This window comes from Grampus griseus (genome assembly GCF_964374135.1).
Source record: "Grampus griseus genome assembly, chromosome: 15".
Lineage (NCBI taxonomy): Eukaryota > Metazoa > Chordata > Mammalia > Artiodactyla > Delphinidae > Grampus > Grampus griseus.
This window is the reverse complement of record NC_139009.1, coordinates 33,979,176-34,000,961: the sequence shown is the minus strand read 5'-3', so window position 1 is coordinate 34,000,961 and position 21,786 is coordinate 33,979,176. Positions and strand designations below refer to the sequence as shown.

The window sequence follows — 21,786 nt, the reverse complement described above, 5'->3', positions numbered from 1 at the left end:
TAAACAATTTTTAAGAAAAATGTTAGTTTTCCTTCCTTCTCAAAGATAAAGTATTGATGGGTTGAAAGTGTTAAAATCTCTTTTGGTATACAATATAGGTTATTATCACATTTACTGAAAAGCAAAGTCTGTGAACAAAAGGCCAGATAAAATAATACTGATTTACAACCAACAGAGCAAAGATATCTTAATTAAGCTTAAAGACTGCACAAAATTAGAACTACATTCAACATCCTGTAATAAACCATAATGGAAAAGAATGTGAAAAAGAATATAACATATATAACAATCATTTTGCTGTACACCAGAAACTAACACAACACTGTAAATCAACTATACTTCAGCAAAATAAATTTTAAAAAAAATTTAAAAGACTGCACAAAATTAAAATCAAACAAAACACTGTAAAAAAATGTACATTTATTAATGCTAAGAAAAATGGAAAATGAACAAATAAGGCCCTTTTCAGTGCCTTAAATTTTTGTTTATTACTTTTTATCCTATACGTGGAGTAAACACATAGAATAAATGTAAGGAGCCCCTTCTCACATCTTGGACAAAGAAACTGAAGATAATAGGGGAAAGGGTTAGAGAACATCTGAACATCTGAACATCTGGAGTGTAGGCCTAGAGTGTGAGTTATGCTATGGGTGCCTGCTTGAATCTCCAGGGAAGGAATATGGCCCCTGGAAGCCCTCCAGGTGAAGATGAAAAACAGGTGATGGAGGGGGCCATCAAAGATGCCTCCTACCTCAGCTCCACAACAAAACTGGCCAGATCCAAGAGGATGTTCTCCTCTTAAGTATCCTCTCCATCTCTTTACAAGAAGAATTTCCCACCTACACTGTCCTGTTATTACCAAAACTTGTTATGAAAACAGTTCTCTTTACTCTTTTATAAAATGTATAGGCAATTGGGGTACTTTAACTTGTGAATGATCACTTCCTAAAATGATCTGGTGTCACTTTAGAAGCCCCCCTGCTAGGGGTCAGGAGTCCTTCCTGGGTATGTCACCTCTACCACAGCATTTACTACGCTGCAGTAAAACAGCCTACATCTGTAACCTACAGGACTCAGCCTTTCTGAGAGCAGGGACAGTGTCTGGTCATTGTAAACATTCAGAGCATCCAGAACAGCCATCTGCTCATACTGAGACGCTCAGTGAATTACTTACTTAACGAATAAAGAATAAGATATTAGAGGGAGTATAGCCCACTGAAAAGAACTGGATTTGGAATTTCCAGTTCTAGTTCTAGAATATCACTCACTTGATATATAATTCTGAATGAGGTATACTGAACCCAGCAATAATAATCCTTATCCACCACCATCACTACTATCCAGCTTAATACCACTACAGTAAATATTTGGATTTTCTCAACCTCCTTCCTTCCCTTTGCAGAGATCAGAAAGCTTAAAATTAGCTCCCAGCTTCCCAAGCACCCCGAGTTGTGCATGGGAACTGGCATGCAATGGACTGGGAGGCTATGAGACAGGGGCCATCTTCCTGAGACTATTAGCCATTAGCAAAGTTGAAAGTGAGGCTTTTATGCAGCAATGTCCATTCTCCACGTTCCTAGGTGTCAAGAATGCGGCAGGCATCAGCAGCTTCTTGATATGACCTCTAAAAACCTGGACTGAGGCTTCAGGTGACCATTTTCCAACTTCCTGGCTGTGAGGGGCAACCAAAAAAGCATGGTGCTTGCTAGCTTGGCTCCAGAGGGACCAACTTCCCACGTGGGTCAGTTCTTTGTACTGTTATGGGAGTCTTCCAGAGGCCCAGCCTAGGATATGTTCCTTCAACCATTCCACCATTTGGGAAGCACTTAATTCCCAGTAATAGACCAAATCCAGATTGGTTTCTGTTTCTTTCAGTGACACTGATTCAAAAAGCTACCATTTTCTGTACACCTCATGATCTGCCAGACACTTTATTCATTTAATTCCTACAACAACTCTCAAGACAGGGAGGGTAATAGGTAGAAAGTATTATTAAGCCCCTTGTAAAGATGAAGAAACTAAGGCTCAGCAAGGTTAACTAATGTGCCCAAGGCTACTAAATGACAGAACCAGCATTAATATCCAGGTCCGACGCCAAAACTCCTTTTTTCACAAGGCCAAATTGGACAAACATAAAATGAAGTACAGTCATATTTATCTCCTCCAAAATAAATTTTAGAGATAAATAAAAGAAAGTGTAGAAAAACAGGAATCAGAGGATAGATCATTAGTCCAGCTAGGTAACCTTGGGTCAAGAACTCAGCTATAGGGCTTCCCTGGTGGCGCAGTGGTTGAGAGTCCGCCTGCCGATGCAGGGGACACGGGTTCATGCCCCGGTCCGGGAAGATCCCACATGCCGCAGAGTGGCTGGGCCCGTGAGCCATGGCCACTGAGCCTGCGTGTCCGGAGGCTGTGCGCCCCAACAGGAGAGGCCACAACAGTGAGAGGCCCGTGTACCGCAAAAAAAAAAAAAAAAAGAACTCAGCTATAAAACAGAGAGTTTAAACAGATTATGTATAGGGTCCTTCCAGATTTAAAATTCTAGAGTCTGAAATGCTAATGAAAACATCCTTTGGGCTATTCTAAATAAAGACAATATGTAAATGTAAAAGCACTAGCAGAAACAGGTAGTAGTAGGAAGCTACAGAATTCAATATCTATACTATACTTCAATGGAAAGATTTTTTTAATGATAACCTGTGGAAAATTTTAGATAAGCTACTCTGACTACAAAAATGATATTCATTCAACCAGTCATATGAAAATATAAAACATGAAGTCTATATCGTTCCATCCCACAAATTAAGTAAAGCTAACACAAAGCCTTTAGAGAAGCTTAAGAATATCTAATTATTGGAATGCCTCATTTAATAATCAAAAAGCAATGTGACATCAATTTTAAAGTAGTAATATAGTACTTGCTTTGTTTAAAAAGATAATAGCAATCATTAACATTCAAAGTAACAGATCAATAAGAAAATGTGTATCATAAAACATAATTAACTTGCCAAATAATAAACCTCTGTAATATTTACAGTTGATAATAATCAGGTTAATGAGACATAAACTTGCCATAACTACTAACTATAAAATGTCATTCACAAAAATAAAAACATTATAAAATAGCAAGAGAAAAATGTCCTTATAAATGAATGTTTATTACTTTTTTTTTTTTTTGCGGTACACAGGCCTCTCACTGTTATGGCCTCTCCCGTTGTGGAGCACAGGCTCCAGACGCACAGGCTCAGCGGCCATGGCTCACGGGCCCAGCCGCTCCACGGCATGTGGGATCTTCCTGGACCGGGGCACGAACCCGTGTTTCCTGCATCGGCAGGCGGACTCTCAACCACTTCACCACCAGGGAAGCCCAATGTTTATTACTTTTAATGCAGTGACAGAAAATAGATCTTTGTGCCAACTCCAATCAACTGGTAGTAGATGCCTGGAAAAGACTGAGAAGTTTCTCCAGGGGCAGAGTTAGGGCTCAGTGTCTCAGATTAGCCACATTTGGACCTGGATTCAAAAAAAGGAAAGTGTTGGGACTTCCCTGGCAGTCTAGTGGTTAAAACTCCACGCTTCTACTGCAAAGGGCGTGGGTTTGCTCCCTGGATGGTGAACTAAGATCCCACGTGCTGTGCAGTGCAGCCAGAAAATAAAATAAATAAATTGTTAAAAATAAAATAGAGAGAGAGAGAAAGGCTGAGGTCTATGCAGCTAAATACTTTATAGACTAAGATACAACAGATCTATGGGCTATGTTCTCATAATGTCAAAGTTCAGAAGAATACACAACAGATATCTAGAAATCAAATATGTTTAGCCTTATCCCTGCTAATAAAATTTGTGGTCAAAGCACAAAAAAAGGTTCTTCAAATACCAGGGTAACTTTCTGTTGTTGTTTGTGTTTCCCCTTCTCTCTTTAGTATTACTCTTGGAAGTATTACGGTTTCAACAACTGAGCTGAATAAATTCAGAATAGATACAGCTGTTGATCAAATAAGTGAGCTGGAGTATTAAATCAAAGAATTCTTCCAGTAAGCTACATAAAAGGCCTAAGAAATGAAAAGAATGAGATCAGTTAACAGAAGTCACAACTTTTGTTACTAGGAATTCCAGAAAGAGAGACAATAGAGGGACAACGAAGAAATAGAAATCCTAGAAGAAAACATCCCTGAACTGAAAACAAATTACAGGTCCTCCCTCACTCCAACACATTCACCAGAAACACATAGAATGGTTTACTGAAGTAAGTGCAACATGCAGACAATATTCTGGCATATTCTGGCACGATTTCAGAATGCCAAATCTAAAGCTGTGTTTTTCCAGAGGGAAAAACATGTTAAGAATAAGAAGAGTTACAAGAATAAGAATTATATTGACATCAGAGTTGTTATCAACAACACTGGATTCCAGAAGACAATGGAGTTAATTGTTTCAAAGTTCTGAGAGGAAACTATTTTGAACCTAGAATTCTATAAAGAGACCAACTAGCATTAAGTATGACGGTAAGATTTAGAAAGCTCACCACCCACAGACACTTTGTGAAAAAAATTTAGATAAGGGCAAAGCAAAACATAAATGTAGTCCAAAAATAAAGAGAGCTTGGATTCCAAAAAAACAAACAAACAAAACCGTATTTATTGAGTTAACTGAAGATTTTTTCCACTACACATTAATTTAGCAGAAGTTACTCAATATAAAAAAGGCAAATGATATAAACAGTTCACAGAAAAGGAAACAAAAGTGGCTTTTATAAGAAAGCCACATTTTCATAAGAAATGTAAAATAAAACTATACCAAGGTATCATTTTTTACCTATTAGGTTAAGTAAAGATCAAAGGCCTGATAGTAAACTATATTGGTACAGGTGGGAGGGAATAGACACTTATTTGTTGCTGATAGGTCTAAACTGACACCCTGGCTGAGGCAGGCAATCTGGCAATATCTATCAAGATTACAGGGCTTCCCTGGTGGCGCAGTGGTTGACAGTCTGCCTGCCGATGCAGGGGACACGGGTTCGTGCCCCAGTCCGGGAAGATCCCACATGCCACGGAGCAGCTGGGCCCGTGAGCCATGGCTGCTGAGGCTGCGCGTCCAGAGGCTGTGCTTCGCAATGGGAGAGGCCACGACAGTGAGAGGCCCGCGTACCGAAAAAAAAAATAATAATAATAATAAAATAATAATTAAAAAAATTACAATGCATAATCTTTTGATCCCACAACTGCAATTCTAGGAATCTATCCTAAATATAGATGCTGTGCTCATAACATGTGCTAAATGATAATGTACTCTGCAGAACTATTTGACAGCAAAAGATAAAAAACGCAATCCTCCACCAGTACAGACTGGTTAAATTATAGTAAAAACATCAAACTGTGGAATACAATGCAGCCATTAAAGTACATACAGATATGGAAGGATCTCCAAGATAAGAAAAAAGCAAGGCCCAGGAAAACTGGTATAGTGTTAACAGAAGTCTTCAAAAGGTGAGCCTGAACACTTCTAAGGGTACAGAAGACACTGTAAGGGATACACAGAAACACAGGTTTAAGGAAATCAACTTTTAGATCAAATTCCACATGTACTAGCCTGAGAACTAGCACAGGATCCTTCTCTTCTCATCTCCACCACTCTTTTCTTACCTCCCCACCACTCTAAATCTTAAAGTACAGCACAGCCCAAGGGAGTAAAAACCACCAGAGCACCAAACAAGGAGACCACTGGTGACAAAACGGACACGATAAAGATATCAGAAATTCGCAGAATACAGTTTTGTGTCTTACACATACTTTAGTCACAGCAAAGTGTGGTAATAGAATTGGGGTATTTTGGCCAACGTTAGCATGTTATGAATTCAGAAATATTTGAGACTATGGCATCAGATATCTACCTGTTGATCAACTGATAGATATACGAACAATTTATACTTAAAGACTTCACTTTTTCCAACCCCTGGATGGTAATAAAAAAATACACCACTCCTGGGCTTCCCTGGTGGCACAGTGGTTAAGAATCCGCCTGCCAATGCAGGGAACACGGGTTCAAGCCCTGGTCCAGGAAGATCCCACATGCTGCGGAGCAATTAAGCCCGTGCGCCACAACTACTGAGCCTGTGCTCTAGAGCCCGTGAGCCACAACTACTGAAGTCCGCGCGCCTAGATCCCATGCTCCGCAACGAGAAGCCACTGCAATGAGAAGCCCGTGCACTGCAGTGAAGAGTAGCCCCTGCTCACCACAACTAGAGAAAGCCCACGTGCAGCAACGAAGACCCAACGCAGTCAAAAATAAAATAAATTTATTAAAAAAAAAAAAAACACTCCTGAACAGTCCCAAGATAAAAAAAAAAACAGAGTCTGCAAAAAATGCTGATGGCCTTAGTCCATCACAGCAAGGCTCTGAGCATTATCCAGGAATCTATCTTAGAATTCAGAAGGAGATGGTTGCCTTGGGGATGCACAGTACTCATTTATTAAAATTGGAAAAAGACTGACAGAAAGTATGATTTAGCTGCCTGGTTTTTGTCAATAAGGACTGGCTTTGTCATTAAAGTTTTACTGTTAGTCATTTTCCATTGAATAAATGAAATCCACAGTTCCAACAATCTGATGTACAGATATTTAAATACAGTTCATATTATACTTTATATATCAATTTACATGTCATATATATTTAAATATATAAGTACACAAATGGTATAAGATCCAAACATTTTATCAGACTTAAATTTAAAATGCAAAGGTTTATTTTTATATTTTTGGCTATGTTGGGTCTTCGCTGTGGTGTGCGGGGTTCTCATTGTGGTGGCTTCTCCTGTTGCAGAGCATGGGCTCTAGGTGTGTGGGCTTCAGTAGCTGTGGCTCGCGGGCTCTAGAGCACAGGCTCAGTAGTTGTGGTGCATGGGTTTAGCTGCTCCGCGGCATGTGGGATCTTCCCGGACCAGGGCTCGAACCCCTGTCCCCTCCATTGGCAAGCGGATTCTTACCCACTGCGCCACCAGGGAAGTTCCGCAAAGGTATATTTAAATGAACATTATTTCAACTTTCCCAAACCTTTCTGAGTATACTGGTTTAAATAAGGTCCCTGTGATGGTTAGTTTTATGTGTCAAACTGGCTAGGCTATAGTCCCTAGTTATTCAAATATTAACTAGGTGTTGCTGTGAAAGTATTTTGTAGATGGGATTACCATCAGCTGACTCTGAATAAAGGAGATTATCCTCAATAATCTGGGTGGGTCTCATCCAATCAAATGAAAGATCTCAGGAGCAAAACTGAGATTCCCCTGGGCTTCCCTGGTGGCGCAGTGGTTGAGAGTGTCAGCCTGCTGATGCAGGGGACACGGGTTCGTGCCCCGGTCCGGGAAGATCCCACATGCCGCGGAGCGGCTGGGCCCGTGAGCCATGGCCGCTGAGCCTGAGCGTCCAGAGCCTGTGCTCCGCAGCGGGAGAGGCCACAAGAGTGAGACGCCCAGCGTATCGCAAAAAACAAAAACAAACAAACAAAAAAACCCTGAGATTTCCCTGAGGAATAAGAAATCCCACCTGGCCAGACCCACAATAATTTATTCGTTTTGCAATAAATAAATCTCTTTATATATTTATACAAACCAGTTGGAGATTACATACGTGTACAGGATATTATGTATTTATATATACACAAAATCTCCAACTAGTTGTTCATCTGGTAGACCCCTAAGTGATACAATCTATGTAGGTCAAAGAGTAGGAAGTAAAATTAACAGTCATTTGTTAGGTCTTGGTAAAGCCTTTTTATTCTGCTTCTCAAAAAATGAGACCATGAATGACTAATGACTGGGTAACAAACCTCTTCCAACTCTGGTGGTTTCAAATTCTCTGCTTTCAACAAGACTGAAGTAGGACATAATTGAATTGTCAGCTGCTAAATCATTAAAAATCACTTTTGATGAAAAACTGCTATATGATTTTTCACATACAACTCAGAAGAACAAAGAGACACTTGTAAACTCTGAGGGCAGGGACTTCTGCTTGTTCAGTGCTTATCACCAGAACTTAGAGGAGTCTCATAACACAGGAGGAGCTCAAAATATATTTGATAAACGAATAAATGAGGAAAACATCACCATTCTCATCTACTTAGATGAAAAAATTTTGTCAGAAACTACACCTATAAACACAAAAATCAGGAACAGAATCAATACCAAACCCTCTCATTCTAGCAACGAGTTACATTAATGCAAGAATTTGTTAACTAAATGACGTGAGAAGAATCCCCATCCATCTTGTTAAGAGATGACTTCCAGTAAAAATGTATTTTTATGTTTAGTAATTATCAAACTTTTTACAGTAATTGTACTATAATTATAATAAATCCAAAAGAAATTAAGACTGAGCCTTATAAAGTCAACAAATACAAAGTGTTTTAAAATTTTAATTTATGTTGAATTTTTGTTGCAGAGAGTTAATATGATGATAAACAAAACTTTTCAAGCATAAAATACATTTAGGCTAGAATACTGCAGAGAAAGCAAAATGGAAAAGAGCTCAAGGAGAGAAAGGGATCGCGTAAAATTTCAAACTGTTCAACAGGAGCTTGTTCACGCTTTTTTTTTAACCTGTGATGGTAGGCAAATTGTTACAGTATTTCTTTTTTTTTTCTGGCTGTACTGCACCAAGCAGCTTTCTGGATCTTAGTTCCCTGACCAGGGATGAACCCCGGCCCCCAGTAGTGGAAACGCGGAGTCCTAACCACTGGATGGCCAAGGAATTCCATAGCCATTTATTTATTTTTAATTTTTGAATTTTATTTTATTTACTTTTTTATACAGTAGGTTCTTGTTAGTCATCAATTTTAAACACATCAGTGTATACACGTCAATCCCAATCGCCCAATTCATCACACCACCATCCCCACCCCCCGCCATTTTCCCCCTTGGTGTCCATACATTTGTTCTCTACAGGGAAGCCCACAACTATTTAAATTTTTGATGAAAAATTTTAGATGTCAACTTTCAAATGTATAAGGAAGGGACTTCCCTGGTGGCGCAGTGGTTAACAATCCGCCTGACAATGCAGGTGACATCGGTTCGATCCCTGGTCCGGGAAGATCCCACATGCCGCGGAGCAACTAGGCCTGTGTGCCACAGCTACTAAGCCTGCTCTCTAGAGCCCACGAGACTCAACTACTGAGCCCGTGTCCCCTGCATTGGCAGGCAGATCCCACATGCCGTGGAGCAACGAATCCTGTGCGCCGCAACTACTGAAGCCCATGTGCCACAACTACTGAAGCCCGTGCACCTAGAGCCGGTGCTCCACAAGAGAAGCCACTGCAATAAGTCCACGCACTGCAATGAGGAGTAGTACCCGCTCGCCACAACTAGAGAAAGCCCGCATGCAACGCAGCCAAAAATAGACTTAATTAATTAATTATTTTAAAAAGCCCGTATCAATCCTAGCTGAATATAAATAACTTTTAACTTTTTTATTACTTGCAACTTTAATCTCTAATTTGGAGGAATTAGGTAAACTATTAAGAGTTTTTTTTTTGTTTAATTTGTACATACCGAGTAACTTCCATGTTCCCAAAGTTACAGTGAATGTCAGCAAATGTGTTAGTCAACAATACAGACATAGTTTTTGTTTTATTATACTGCATTTAGTGCCCTGGTTCTTAAATGGGTACTAGTCTACACCCCAAGGACTCCTTTGGAAAGGGTGAGGTGGTGGCAGTACTACCACAATGGGAGCAGTATTAACATTTCATAGATGGAAGACAAGGATGTTAGATATCCCATAGATATATAGGTAGACAGCAGAGGACAGTCCATGATTCATATGACTTTGAAATGTCCCTCTGGACATTTATGTAAGTGAAAAACATGATTCTGTTACCTGAGACTAGAACTAATTCCATTCTATGTATGAGAACACAAAATGGTTTTAATATAACTGACTTTTCCAGCAATGTAGCCATCATATAAAAAGAGAAAAGACTGTATTTTGTTTTGTTCAAAACTTACCAATAGTACCATTTTGAAAAAAAATCTCAGGAAATATTAGAGTTCCTAGTACAAACTATCAGTCTAATTTATAACCGCTGTATTGCTAGTGATTCTATGCATATATGCAAACATTCCACAATTTCGTTACAGCTTCCACTATTGTCATGCCTCAGCATTTACACATACTGAAATACAGTATATATGATCCTATTATATATATTATAAACTTTTTCTCTTTTATATTGCAGTCAGAACATAATACTGAGTTTTAATTTTGTTTTTACATTATACGTATAAGTTATACTATCAATAAATTTCACTTCAGAATAATAAAGAGGGCATTTTTCCTGACTTGTGCTCAAAGTGACCAAAAATCATTTATAAGGAGTAAGGCATTGGGGCAAAAATCTCTTCATTTAATCAGTCTGTCAAAAGAAAATGAAGTTTACTTAAAGAAAACTAATAGTTCATTAAATACTTTTAGTTGGCAGTCATAAGCTTAAATATTGATTTCAAACTGTCACTGAAAATATCCCATTACAGAAAAACCTATTATGATCCTATTCCAGTTATATCGTCTACTGTTGAGTTACAAATCATCCCAAAACTTAGTGGCACAAAACAAACATTCTACTTTGCTGATTCAGTGGGTAAGGAATTCAGACAGGGCACAGCACAGAACTCTTGTCTTTGCTTCACAATAACTGGGGCCTCAAGAGGAACTCAAATGGCTGAGCCTGGATCAGCTGGTGGCTCGTTCAGGCATATGTCTGGCACCTGGGCTCACATAGGACAGACCATCAACCTTAGCACCTACAAAGGGCCTCACCATGTAGCCTGGTTTTCTCACAGTATAGTGGCTGAGTTCCAAGGAGAACTATCCTGAGAGCAAACATTCCAAGAAAACCAGGTAGAAGCTTCATGGCCTTTTCTGACCTAGCCTTGAAGAGTCAGACAGCATTACTTCCACAACACTGTTCTGGTCACAGCCCCACCCAGATCCAAGCGGAGAAGACATGGACTTCATCTATCAACGGAAGGAATGTCGAAGAAGTTGAGGACCATGTTTTAAAACACCACAGATAGAGAGATAGACAGACAGACAGACAGACAGACACAGATAGAGAGATAGATAGATAGATAGACAGATAGATAAACACCACAGACTCTTTTCAGCCAACCAAGATGCTAAAACAAAACAACTGGTAGCCTGGCTGCTCTTCAAATTTGTTCCATTGGTAAATTTAAAGCTACAAACACTTGTGGAGCAAATATATATATATAATGAACAAGATACACGAAAGCTGTAAAGATGATCAAAACCATCGTTAAAGAACTTAACACTGGGCTTCCCTGGTGGTGCAGTGGCTAAGAATCCACCTGCCAGTGCAGGGGACACGGATTCAAGCCCTGGTCCGGGAAGATCCCACGTGCTACGGAGCAACTAACCCCATGTGCCAGAACTACTGAGCCTGTACACTAAAGCCTGTGAGCCACAACTACTGAGCCCGCGTGCCTAGAGACCATGCGCGGCAACAAGAGAAGCCACCACAATGAGAAGCCTGCGCACCGCAACAGAGTAGCCCCCGCTCGCCGCAACTGGAGAAAGCCCACGCGCAGCAACAAAGACCCAACGCAGCCAAAAATAAACAAACTAAATTTAAAAAAAAAATTTTTAATAATAAAATAAATAAATAGAGAAACAGGCAATGATACATTACAGACCTCATGACAGAAGTACACAATGCTACCCATGAAGTGATCTTGTACCCACACCCCAGAAAAATAAACCTAGATTCGATCCTCTAGAATCTGTATCTAACTATCCATCTACAGAGAAGCATGGTAAAGGACACAAGAGAGATGCAATGAACAAACTCCAAGCCAAAAGAAACTCAACAGGATTAACCACCTGCTATCTTCAACAAAATACTGAGAGAGAGAATATGAAATAATATGTATCCAAAGATTAAAAGACTGGGCTTCCCTGGTGGCGCAGTGGCTGAGAGTCCGCCTGCCGATGCAGGGGACACGGGTTCGTGCCCCGGTCCGGGAAGATCCCACACGCCGCGGAGCGGCTGGGCCCGTGAGCCATGGCCGCTGAGCCTGCGCGTCCAGAACCTTGTGCTCCGCAACGGGGGAGGCCACGGCAGTAAGAGGCCCGCGTACCACAAAAAAAAAAAAAAAAAAGAAAAAATATTCTAAAAGAAAAAATGTGAAAACTAGATATTCAAGGACAGTAATGTTTACACAGAATCCTAAATGATCAATGGATGCTAAAACAAGTGCATTAATGTTTGACCAAAAACAAGATGTTTACATAGTTGCCAGGTACCTCCCCCAAAATAACTTACTGGATACAAAGGAACACCACCTTTACCAAGTCATCAAACCTAACATCACCATTATTAAGACAAACCCAATTACATGGGTTTGTCCTAACGGATTCTGAAGGACACATCATCACCTCTATGGCATCCCTACAAAAAATACATAACCTGAATCTAATTATGAGGAAACACAAACTGAGCCACATTCAACAAAATAAATGGCCTGTTTTCTTCAAAAACGTTAAGGTCAAAAAACACCAAGGGGGGCTTCCCTGGTAGTGCAGTGGTTGAGAGTCCACCTGCCAATGCAGGGGATGCGGGTTTGTGCCCCAGTCCGGGAAGATCCCACATGCCGCGGAGCGGCTGGGCCCATGAGCCATGGCCACTGGGCCTGCGCGTCCAGAGCCTGTGCTCTGCAACGGGAGAGGCCACAGCAGTGAGAGGCCGCGGGGGTGAAAAAGAAAAACAAAAACAAAACACAAAGGGATTTTCCTGGCAGTCCAGTGGTTAAGACTCCACTCTTCCACTGCAGGGGGCACGGGTTTGATCCCTGGTCGGGGAACTAATCCCGTATGCCGCATGGCGCGGCCAAAAAAAAAAAAACAAACACAAAGACTGAGCTGGTTCCATATCAAGGATACATGACAATAAAATACAATGTGTGGGGACTTTCCTTGTGGTGCAGTGGTTAAGAATCCACCTGCCAATACAGGGGACACGGGTTCGAGCCCTGGACCGGGAAGATCCCACATGCCATGAGCAGCTAAGCCCATGCACCACAACTACTGAGCCCGAGCTCTAGAGCTCGCGAGCCACAACTACTGAGCCTGCGTGCTGCAACTACTAAAACCTGCGTGCCTAGAGCCCGTGCTCCGTGACAAAAGAAGCCACCACAACGAGAAGCCCGCGCACTGCAACAAAGAGGAGCCTCTGCTGGCCACAAATAGAGAACGCCCACGTGCAGCAATGAAGACCCAACGCAGCCAAAAATAAATTAATTAATTAATTAAAATAAAATACAACATGTGATTCTGGATTTTATCCTAGACTAAGGAAAAAATACATAGCTACGCAGAACACTGCTGAGACACGAATTTTGAATAAGGATTGCGAATGAGACAATAGCTTTGTGTAAATATTAGGGTTCCTGAGATGTTTACTACACTGTGGTTATGTAAGAGAATTTTCGTACATTTAGGAAAAACACTCTAAAGTCTCCAATTTACTCTCCAATGGTTCAGGAAAAATATATATATAATAAAGAATATATATATTATATACATAAAAAATGACAAAATGTTAATTGTTGAATCTGGGTAAAGGGCATACTGGAGTTCCTTGTATATTCTTGGCATTTCCTGTAAGTCTGAATGAGGCCATATCTTTCAGAAATACATTGTGAAATATTTACAAATGAAAAAGTAAGATTTCTCTGATGTGCTTCAAAATAATGGGACAAGTAGGGGTCTAGAGGAAATAATTGGTCATGTAGTAATAACTGTTAAAGTAGAATAATGGAAACATCAGGTGTATTATACTATTCTCTGTACTTTTCTCTGTTTGAAATTTTCTGCAATAAAAAGTTTTAAAGAAGTCCACAATGAGGGACATCCCTGGTGGCACAGTGGTTGAGAATCCGCCTGCCAATGCAGGGGACATGGGTTCTAGCCCTGGTCCGAAATATCCCACATGCCGCGGAGCAACTAAGCCCATGCGCCACAACTACTGAGCCTGCGCTCTAGAGCCCAAGAGACACAAATACTGAGCCCGTGAGCCACAACTACTGAGGCTACTGAAGCCCACATACATAGAGCCCATGCTTCGCAACGAGAAGCCACCTCAATGAGAAGCCCACGCTCCGCAACGAAGAGTAGCCCCCGCTCACTGCAACTAGAGAAAGCCCACACACAGCAACGAAGACTCAATGCAGCCAAAAATAAAAAGATAAAATAAATTTATTAAAAAAAAAAAGAGGCACCCACATCCAGGACTCTAGTTTTGAAATGTTTCTAATATATGACACTCTCTCCATTAATCCCCCTTAAAACCTCTTTATAAAGCATGAACCATTCAGGCAATTTTATTTGCCCCATGTGAAGTTTTATTCAATACAAAAACAGAAATACAGTTGATACCTCTAACTCTACTGTATATGGACATATAGTTACCGTTGAGAGTAAAATCAATAAATAATGGAAGAAAACAGGTAAATGTAGATAGAAGTAATCCACCCAAAGAGATGATCTACAAATCACAGAGAGAGAAAAACCAACTGACATTTGTTAAGCACCCATTATAAGCCATTCCTTAGGTCATTTAAGCTTCACATCAATGCTGGCGTAATTTTTCCCTTAATTTTGTTTTTAATTTTTTTCCTTAAAGTATACAATTTTAGATTTTTAAAAAAAAAAAATTTTGGCCATGCTTCGTGGCCTGTGGGTTCTTAGTTCCCTGACCAGGGATCGAACCTGTGCCCTTGGTAGTGAACGCACAGAGTCCTAACCACTGGACCACCAGGGAATTCCCACCCTTAATTTTTTTTAACTGTGGTAAAATATGTATGATTCAAAATGGGGACTTCCCTGGTGGTCCAGGGGGTAAGACTCCACGCTCCCAATGCAGGGAGCCCGGGTTCGATTCCTGGTTGGGAAACTAGATCCTGCACGCATGCTGCAATTAAGAAGCCCACATGCTGCAACTAAGAAGTCCGCACGTCCTGCAAGTCACAACTAAAAAAGATACCGCATGCCGCAACGAAGATCCCACGTGCCACAACTAAGACCCAGCGCAGCCAAAATGAATAAATGAATAAATAATAAATAAATAAATATTTACTTTAAAAAAGAGGTGATTTTTTTCAACCTCATTTTACAAATGAGGAAAATGCAGATGAGTGAGAAGTTAAGACATTTTCCTAAGGCAAGCAGCAAGTCACCAACCAGAATCTGAACCCAGGTCTTTCTTTAAACTGCATGACTGCCATTATATAATTTCACTGGTTCTTAAGTTTCTTAAAATTTCATTTCTCTGAGTCAATACTAAGAGCCTCATTAATTCTAAAAAGCCTGATTTTCTACATTTACAAGCCTAAAATAGACAGCACCAAAAAAGGCAGCCATGCTGAGACCCTCCATGAACAGTCAACAGACGCCCAACCATCTTTACACCTCACTACCTTTGCAACAACAACTTTAGAAGCTATGTTAGAAGCTAAATTAAATCCAAAAGTACATGAATATAAATGAGACATTTTATCTTTAAGTTTATGTTGTAAATGGTGAATAAAATCCAAATAATTTTGCATAGATACTTTAGTAACACACTGAATTTCTAGATTTCAGGTATAGCTAAAATAACTGATTAGTATGTCATTTTAAAAAGCAACACTTTGGTCTCATACATGAGGAGCAAATATGATTACCCTGAATCTGTGAATATACAATTTGTAAATACTACAGAATAACCCATATCATAATTAACACTTTCTCTACAAAAATGGAAAGAAACTGAAAAACTCTAGGAACTACAGCAGAAAATATAGTAGGAATTTAACTTATGAGACAGACATCCAGTGGGGAAATCATTCTCAGGCAGACAAAGAACAAACCTGTGTGCCAACAGCCTCCCTTCCCCCATTACCAAAACATTTCAAAAGCTTCAGGAACCCCAAGACCAGAGTTTGAGACACTACGGTATTAAACTGAAAAATACATTTACATATGGTCCTAGTCTCACTACATATTTTGTAGGACAAAAATGGCTTTCAAAATAAAGTATTTATACTTCTTTCTTAAAATTTAGATCACTTTTTTATTGATTGTTTAAAAAAAAATCAAAGGGGCTAAAATATGTCAAAGCTGTTGACTGCAGAGGGAGAAGCACACAATGAAGATTAAACTACAAAGAAATGCTCAGAGTTACTATCTGCAGGAATTTTTTTCCATATCTATCACATTGCGCTTCTTTCTTTAGCAAACTTTTTTTTCCACACATACCTAATACTATAAATATATAATAAATACTCAGAATTTTAAAAACTGTAAATACAACCCAGTTGTTTTAGAGAGGAGGGAAAAAGAAGTCCTCCAAAATACCAGTGAAGTAAAAATTTCCTCATATTCAAACCTTCAAACCGCCATGGAAAATTGGAGATGGCAAAACACTGCTCCAATTGTCCACTAAAGCCTATGTGCAAAGACTTCTATTTCAACATTTCGACTAACTAATAAACATATGTTGCATCCTAAAAAATATATACTAAAACCAAGAACCACCCAAAAACCTACTCCCATCTAAACTAAGAGGAAGACAAATGGGAAACCAAAAAGCTACAGGTAACATAAAGTACTTTTCCTCATATCATGGAAAACAAAAGGCTCAAAACACATTTTAATTTTCCAAGAAAAAGACAATTAACTTACTAGCATGCTTGTCTGCAAGCATTATAAGCGTGTTGGAAATATCTCGTCGTCTATAAAAGCACACTACTTTTGCTTCCACGTTGCCAGTTGCAGTCTAAGAAATAAGAAAAATAAAAGTCATCTATACTGAATATTAGATTCAAGTAGTTTATAAAACAAAACTAGAGACAGCATAATTGTAAGATCACTGTCATTTATTGTGCCAACCACAACTGCAGGGTAATCAGAGAGCTTAAAAATTCAAATCAGGACGAGTAACGTTTGTAAAAGTGCCAAGTGAAACAAATGTCAAACATAAAATAACTCATTGGCATCAATTAAAAATTAAACTAAAGTGATCAGAGAGCTTTAATGACTAAAACCATACTTAACTATGATTAACCTTAAGAAACTAATCCCCAAAATTTAAAAAGCCACAACATAACTTAAAAGACAGTTAAACATAGTCCTCCAAACCCTCTTCCTGAGGCACAGGCTAAGTGCAAAATCACCCAGCCCCATCCTAAACACCCTCACGTTCAACTGATGGTAAAGCTCTGCAGGTGCAGGGCAGTCAACATGTGAGGTGGACCAGATAACTTGGAAATGCATTCTCAGCCCAAGGGAGTCCATGAATCCATAACGGTCAACATTCTTAGTAGTACTTACTTTACCTTCACATATGAAAGTATTAAAAACCTTGAGTTATGAACACTGAAGCTCTTATTTCTTTTTGACTACAGTCTAGAATACGATCAATATTCAGTTAGGCTGTAATTTACTGCAGCTGGGGCCCAGGCTCCTACCCTCCTATTCTTTATGAATTCTGAGAGATTTCAAGGTCAATTGTTCACTAGAGTTCATTGTAAAAACACAAAGATTACAATAAAATGCTATTGTCATTTCCAATTTCAAACAAATTTGAGAACATATTTTCAAAATTTCTCTGGGCTTACAGATACACTCAGAGAAAAAGAAATAAGTATATGTGCTGCAGTAAAGTTGTCAGTTTTATGAAGTTCAGCGGCAGTATTTTAAAGTGAGAAATAGTCTTGTAGAAATATTACCCCTTAAAACTGAAATCATATTACATCCTAACCAAAGTGCTTCTATATTTCACAATATTGTGATCAAATACATCCTCCAGAAGTAATGATCCAGCAATCTGCTAAATGAGCAGTCCAATATTCATATGTAAATAAAATCTATCAATGACTTCAATTATCAGTGCTTTATCATTTTTGTCTTCTTGAGACAAAAGCATGTTAATGGACGACTAATAAGAAAATAAATAAATAAACATTTTAAAAAACAATAAAAGCATGTTAAAAACCCAAAGCAAGAGTTTTAAGGCATACGTGTTTTTTTTCTACCTTACTGGTGAGTTCCTCCAATAGGGATACTCTGTAAAGCTAATTAAATTCTTATTTGAACCTGCTTGGGGTGGAGGGGCATAGTTCAAAATAAATATTCTCTTCTGAACCACGCACACACTTGGCTATTAGGCAGTGTACAGTATTACTCTTCTTCTCTATTGTACACACACACACCCTCCCTTCGAACATTCCTCTAAAGTTGAGCTACTAAAATTGTGGTCCAAGGCCCAGTCCACAGCTGTTACTATGTAATGAAATGAGTACAGAAATTAAATGAATTACAGTATTTGAGAGTTAATTTTATATCTATTGAATCTAATAATGAAAAATGGGGCTTGCATTTTTATAAGCCTACTTTAAATTTCATTTTTCTACTGTCATTTTTAAATTTTACAAAAGCAGTCTAAGATACTGAAAATTCTTAAAATCCTCACCACAAATAATTTAAGAAGTATAGCTCTGAAGACCTAAGTTAAATATTTTGTATATATAAAGTCACCAAATTTCTTGTGTGCGCTTCCTATGTGCCCCTGCACAAGCTAAGCACCACGGATGCATGGTGTCTGCCCTCACCGAGCCTCTGCTCCAGCAAAGATGCCTGTCCACGTGTCATCTCGTCTCCAACCTTCCAAAGCCCAGCTGTAATCACGTCCCTCACCCAGAAACCTTCACCGGTTCCCCACAACTGAAGCATAAGAGTAAAACATTCCTGACAAATTCCCAGCACTATTGTCTTTACTCCTTTCATTTCCCCTCCAGACTTCACTTCTCACTCATGGAGGCAGGAAGTAGCACCTGTTGAGGGAAGAACAGAAAAAGCTTCAAGGAGGAGGAAAGGGGGCAGAAGGTCCCTAGCTAGCTAGGAAAGAAGGAAAGGAGTCCAACAGGTGAAGCCTGGAGGACTGAGTAGTCTTAAGAAAAAAGAAGGACCTGAACAAAACCCACAGGTGGGAAAAGTGGAGACAGGTATAAAGAAGAACCTACAATGAACAGCAATTTCTTTCCTGTGTTCTTTTCTCCATTTAGGTTGCAGCCTCTTAAATCTCTATTCTGTCAGACACGTTTAGTTAAACATCCTTCAGCAATAAGGGGCTTTTAGTCAACCTCATACTCACGCCCATTTCTAACCCAGACTTAGAAAGTACATTATTAAAAAACAAAAAACCAAACGCTTTCCATTTTGGAAAGTCTATGGTCTGCTCGAACTAAAGAACAGATGGAAAAGAACTTCCTTTTCCCAATTTCTGTCCTTCCCAACAGATCCTAAACGTCAGGAGGGGTCTTAACTTGGGTTCTATAAAAGGGCTTTGAAGGGATCTCCTGAAATTATATGCAAAATCTTGTATGTGCAAATATAGATTGGGGTGGGGGACAAGATTAGATGCTCAAAGAAGTTAGTGGCTCCCTTCTCCCCACCAAAAGACCCAAAACATTAAAATGAATTTCAGAGCAAATTGGATGGCTAATAAAACATACAGAATATGAAGAAACATATAAATTATACAACATAACACACCAAAAAAAAAAAAATCAATAGCAAATAACATTAAATTTATCCATAAGCATAACTTCCAAAACTTCCTGAGACTGTATCCTCATTATTATGTGCACAAAGCCTTCTTCCAACATGTGTGCAGACGAAATCTTTAGAAGAGCAACACCCAAGCTAGACAGTGACTAAATAAAATTTACCGTGAAGTTGTTTTCTATTTTAACTTTATATTCTTTCTCCAAAAGATCATCATCACTGTATCTGAGTACAGTTTAGAGGAGAGGAAAAGAGGGTATGTAGATAAACAATGTCAGTGAGAAGCGGCTGCAGCTCTGGGCAGAGGGGGCAGGAACCCGAAGGCGAGCAGGGGCCGGTTGGGCACCACGGCCGGGGTCACCACCACAAAGGCGGTGAAGCGCTGAGACCCAGGTTCCGCAGCTGCAGGCCAGTGACGCGGAGGAGAGGGCCGAGTGCCTCCCGCGGAAGTGGAGGGAGGAAGGCGGCCCGGGAACAGGCTCAAGCTGACGCGGCCTCCTTGAACCGCAGGATGCAGCTGGTTGAAAAGGAGCTGGACAGTGCCCAAGAGCACCTGGCCACTGCCCTGCAAAAGCTAGAGGAAGCTGAGAAAGCTGCTGATGACAGCGAGAGAGGTCTGAAGGTTATTGAAAACCAATCCTTAAAAGAGGAAGAAAAAATGGAGCTCCAGGAAATCCAACTCAAAGAAGCTAAGCACACTGCAGAAGAGGCAGGTAGGAAGTACGAAGAGGTGGCTCTTAGGTTGGTGATTATTGAGGGAGACTTGGAAGGCAGAGGAGCGAGCTGAGCTGGCAGAGTCCCATTGCCGAGAGACGGATGAGCAGGTCAGACTGATGGACCAGAAGCTGAAGTGTCTGAGTGCTGCTGAAGAAAAGTACTCTCAAAAAGAAGACATATGAGGAAGAAAGATTCTTACTGATAAACTCAAGGAGGCAGAGACCCGTGCTGAGTTTGCTGAGAGATGGGCAGCCACGCTGGAAAAGACAACTGATGATCTGGAAGATGAACTGAAATGCACCAAAGAGGAGCACCTCTGTACACAAAGGATGCTGGACCAGACTCTGCTTGACCTGGATGAGATGCAGAGCGCCCCAGTCCCGCCCTGCGCTGACCCCGACTCCGCTGAGGCCAGAAGCTGACCTTTAAACTGACGGCTGATCTTTAACTGGAAGGCTGCCTTCTCCTTTCGCCACGTCTCCCACCCCCACCCCTGTGTCCTTTTTGCCAAACTGTCTCTGCCTCTCTCCAGAGATTCCATTTGGGCTAGAGGCTGAGCATCTTTGGGAACAACGTTTAAGGGAATGTGAGCACAATGTTAAGTGTCTTTAAAAGCATGCTGTGATGTACACATTTTGTAATTACCTTTTTTGTTGCTGTTGATGTAGCAGCCATTTGTAAAATATTCCAGATAATTCCATAGTGCTGAAGCAGCAGTCTAATCCCTTTCTCACTTTTGGAAGGTAACTTTTCAGCTTAATGCATACTGCCCTCTCCGTAGAGGAGGGGAAAAGGTATGGGCCTGCCTTCCTGAGAGCCAAACAGCCCAGAGAAGGACTCCATTTTGGGAAGCCTTATTGCTCTGTAAAAAGTACCTGCCAAACCAGAAAGGTGATTCCAGAAGGAGTTAGCCAAAAAAAAAAAAAAAAAAAGCGCTGTTCAGGTTTTCAGCTTTACGGTATCTTTGGGCAACTTTTTTTTTCCATCAGAAGTGACCAGATGAGATTAAGATGGTGAGACCTCTGAGACCAAATCCTTGTCCCAGCTCTACCCCATTCCCAATCACTCACAGAATGGATCATGTGCCCCTTATTTTGAGGTGACCACTTAATTTGCTCTCCCGCCTCCTTGAAAGAAAGGAAAGAAAATTATGTTCTACCACTGATTTAGCCATATGAAACTCATCTCATCACCCTTTTCTGGGTCTGAAGCTGCTGTCTCTAAAACTGCCATCTCATTGTGTGTGGTAGCAGTTAGTCCTGGAGAAATCTTGAATAGCTTATACACAAAATTGTTTTTAAATTTTATATTACTTTGAAACTTCGCTTCTTTGGGGCTGGGGCACACTGGTCACCCCACCTGGCTGTGACAGCCCTCTACAGTCTGGGCTGGCAGTGTGCTGATCTTTCAGTTTCTTTCCCTACTCAATCTCCCCTTTTTGGTGAGGGCTCAGTGAGGT

The 21,786-nt window shown here is 40.2% G+C and overlaps 1 protein-coding gene and 1 pseudogene across 2 annotated transcripts in view; one reads left to right on the top strand and one right to left on the bottom strand.

The window, feature by feature from the left end:
• Nucleotides 1–21,786, bottom strand: part of MTA3 (metastasis associated 1 family member 3) — a 152,567-nt gene that overhangs the window by 124,950 nt on the left and 5,831 nt on the right. The window contains exon 3 of the mRNA XM_082672083.1: nt 16,728–16,821. Within this exon, the coding sequence (XP_082528209.1) occupies nt 16,728–16,821 (94 nt within the window). The remainder of the gene's footprint in view (nt 1–16,727; nt 16,822–21,786) is intronic.
• LOC309833696 (tropomyosin-like) lies at nt 18,639–20,749 on the top strand (annotated as a pseudogene). The gene is made up of 2 exons: nt 18,639–18,780; nt 19,905–20,749. The product of its transcript is annotated as a tropomyosin-like (transcript).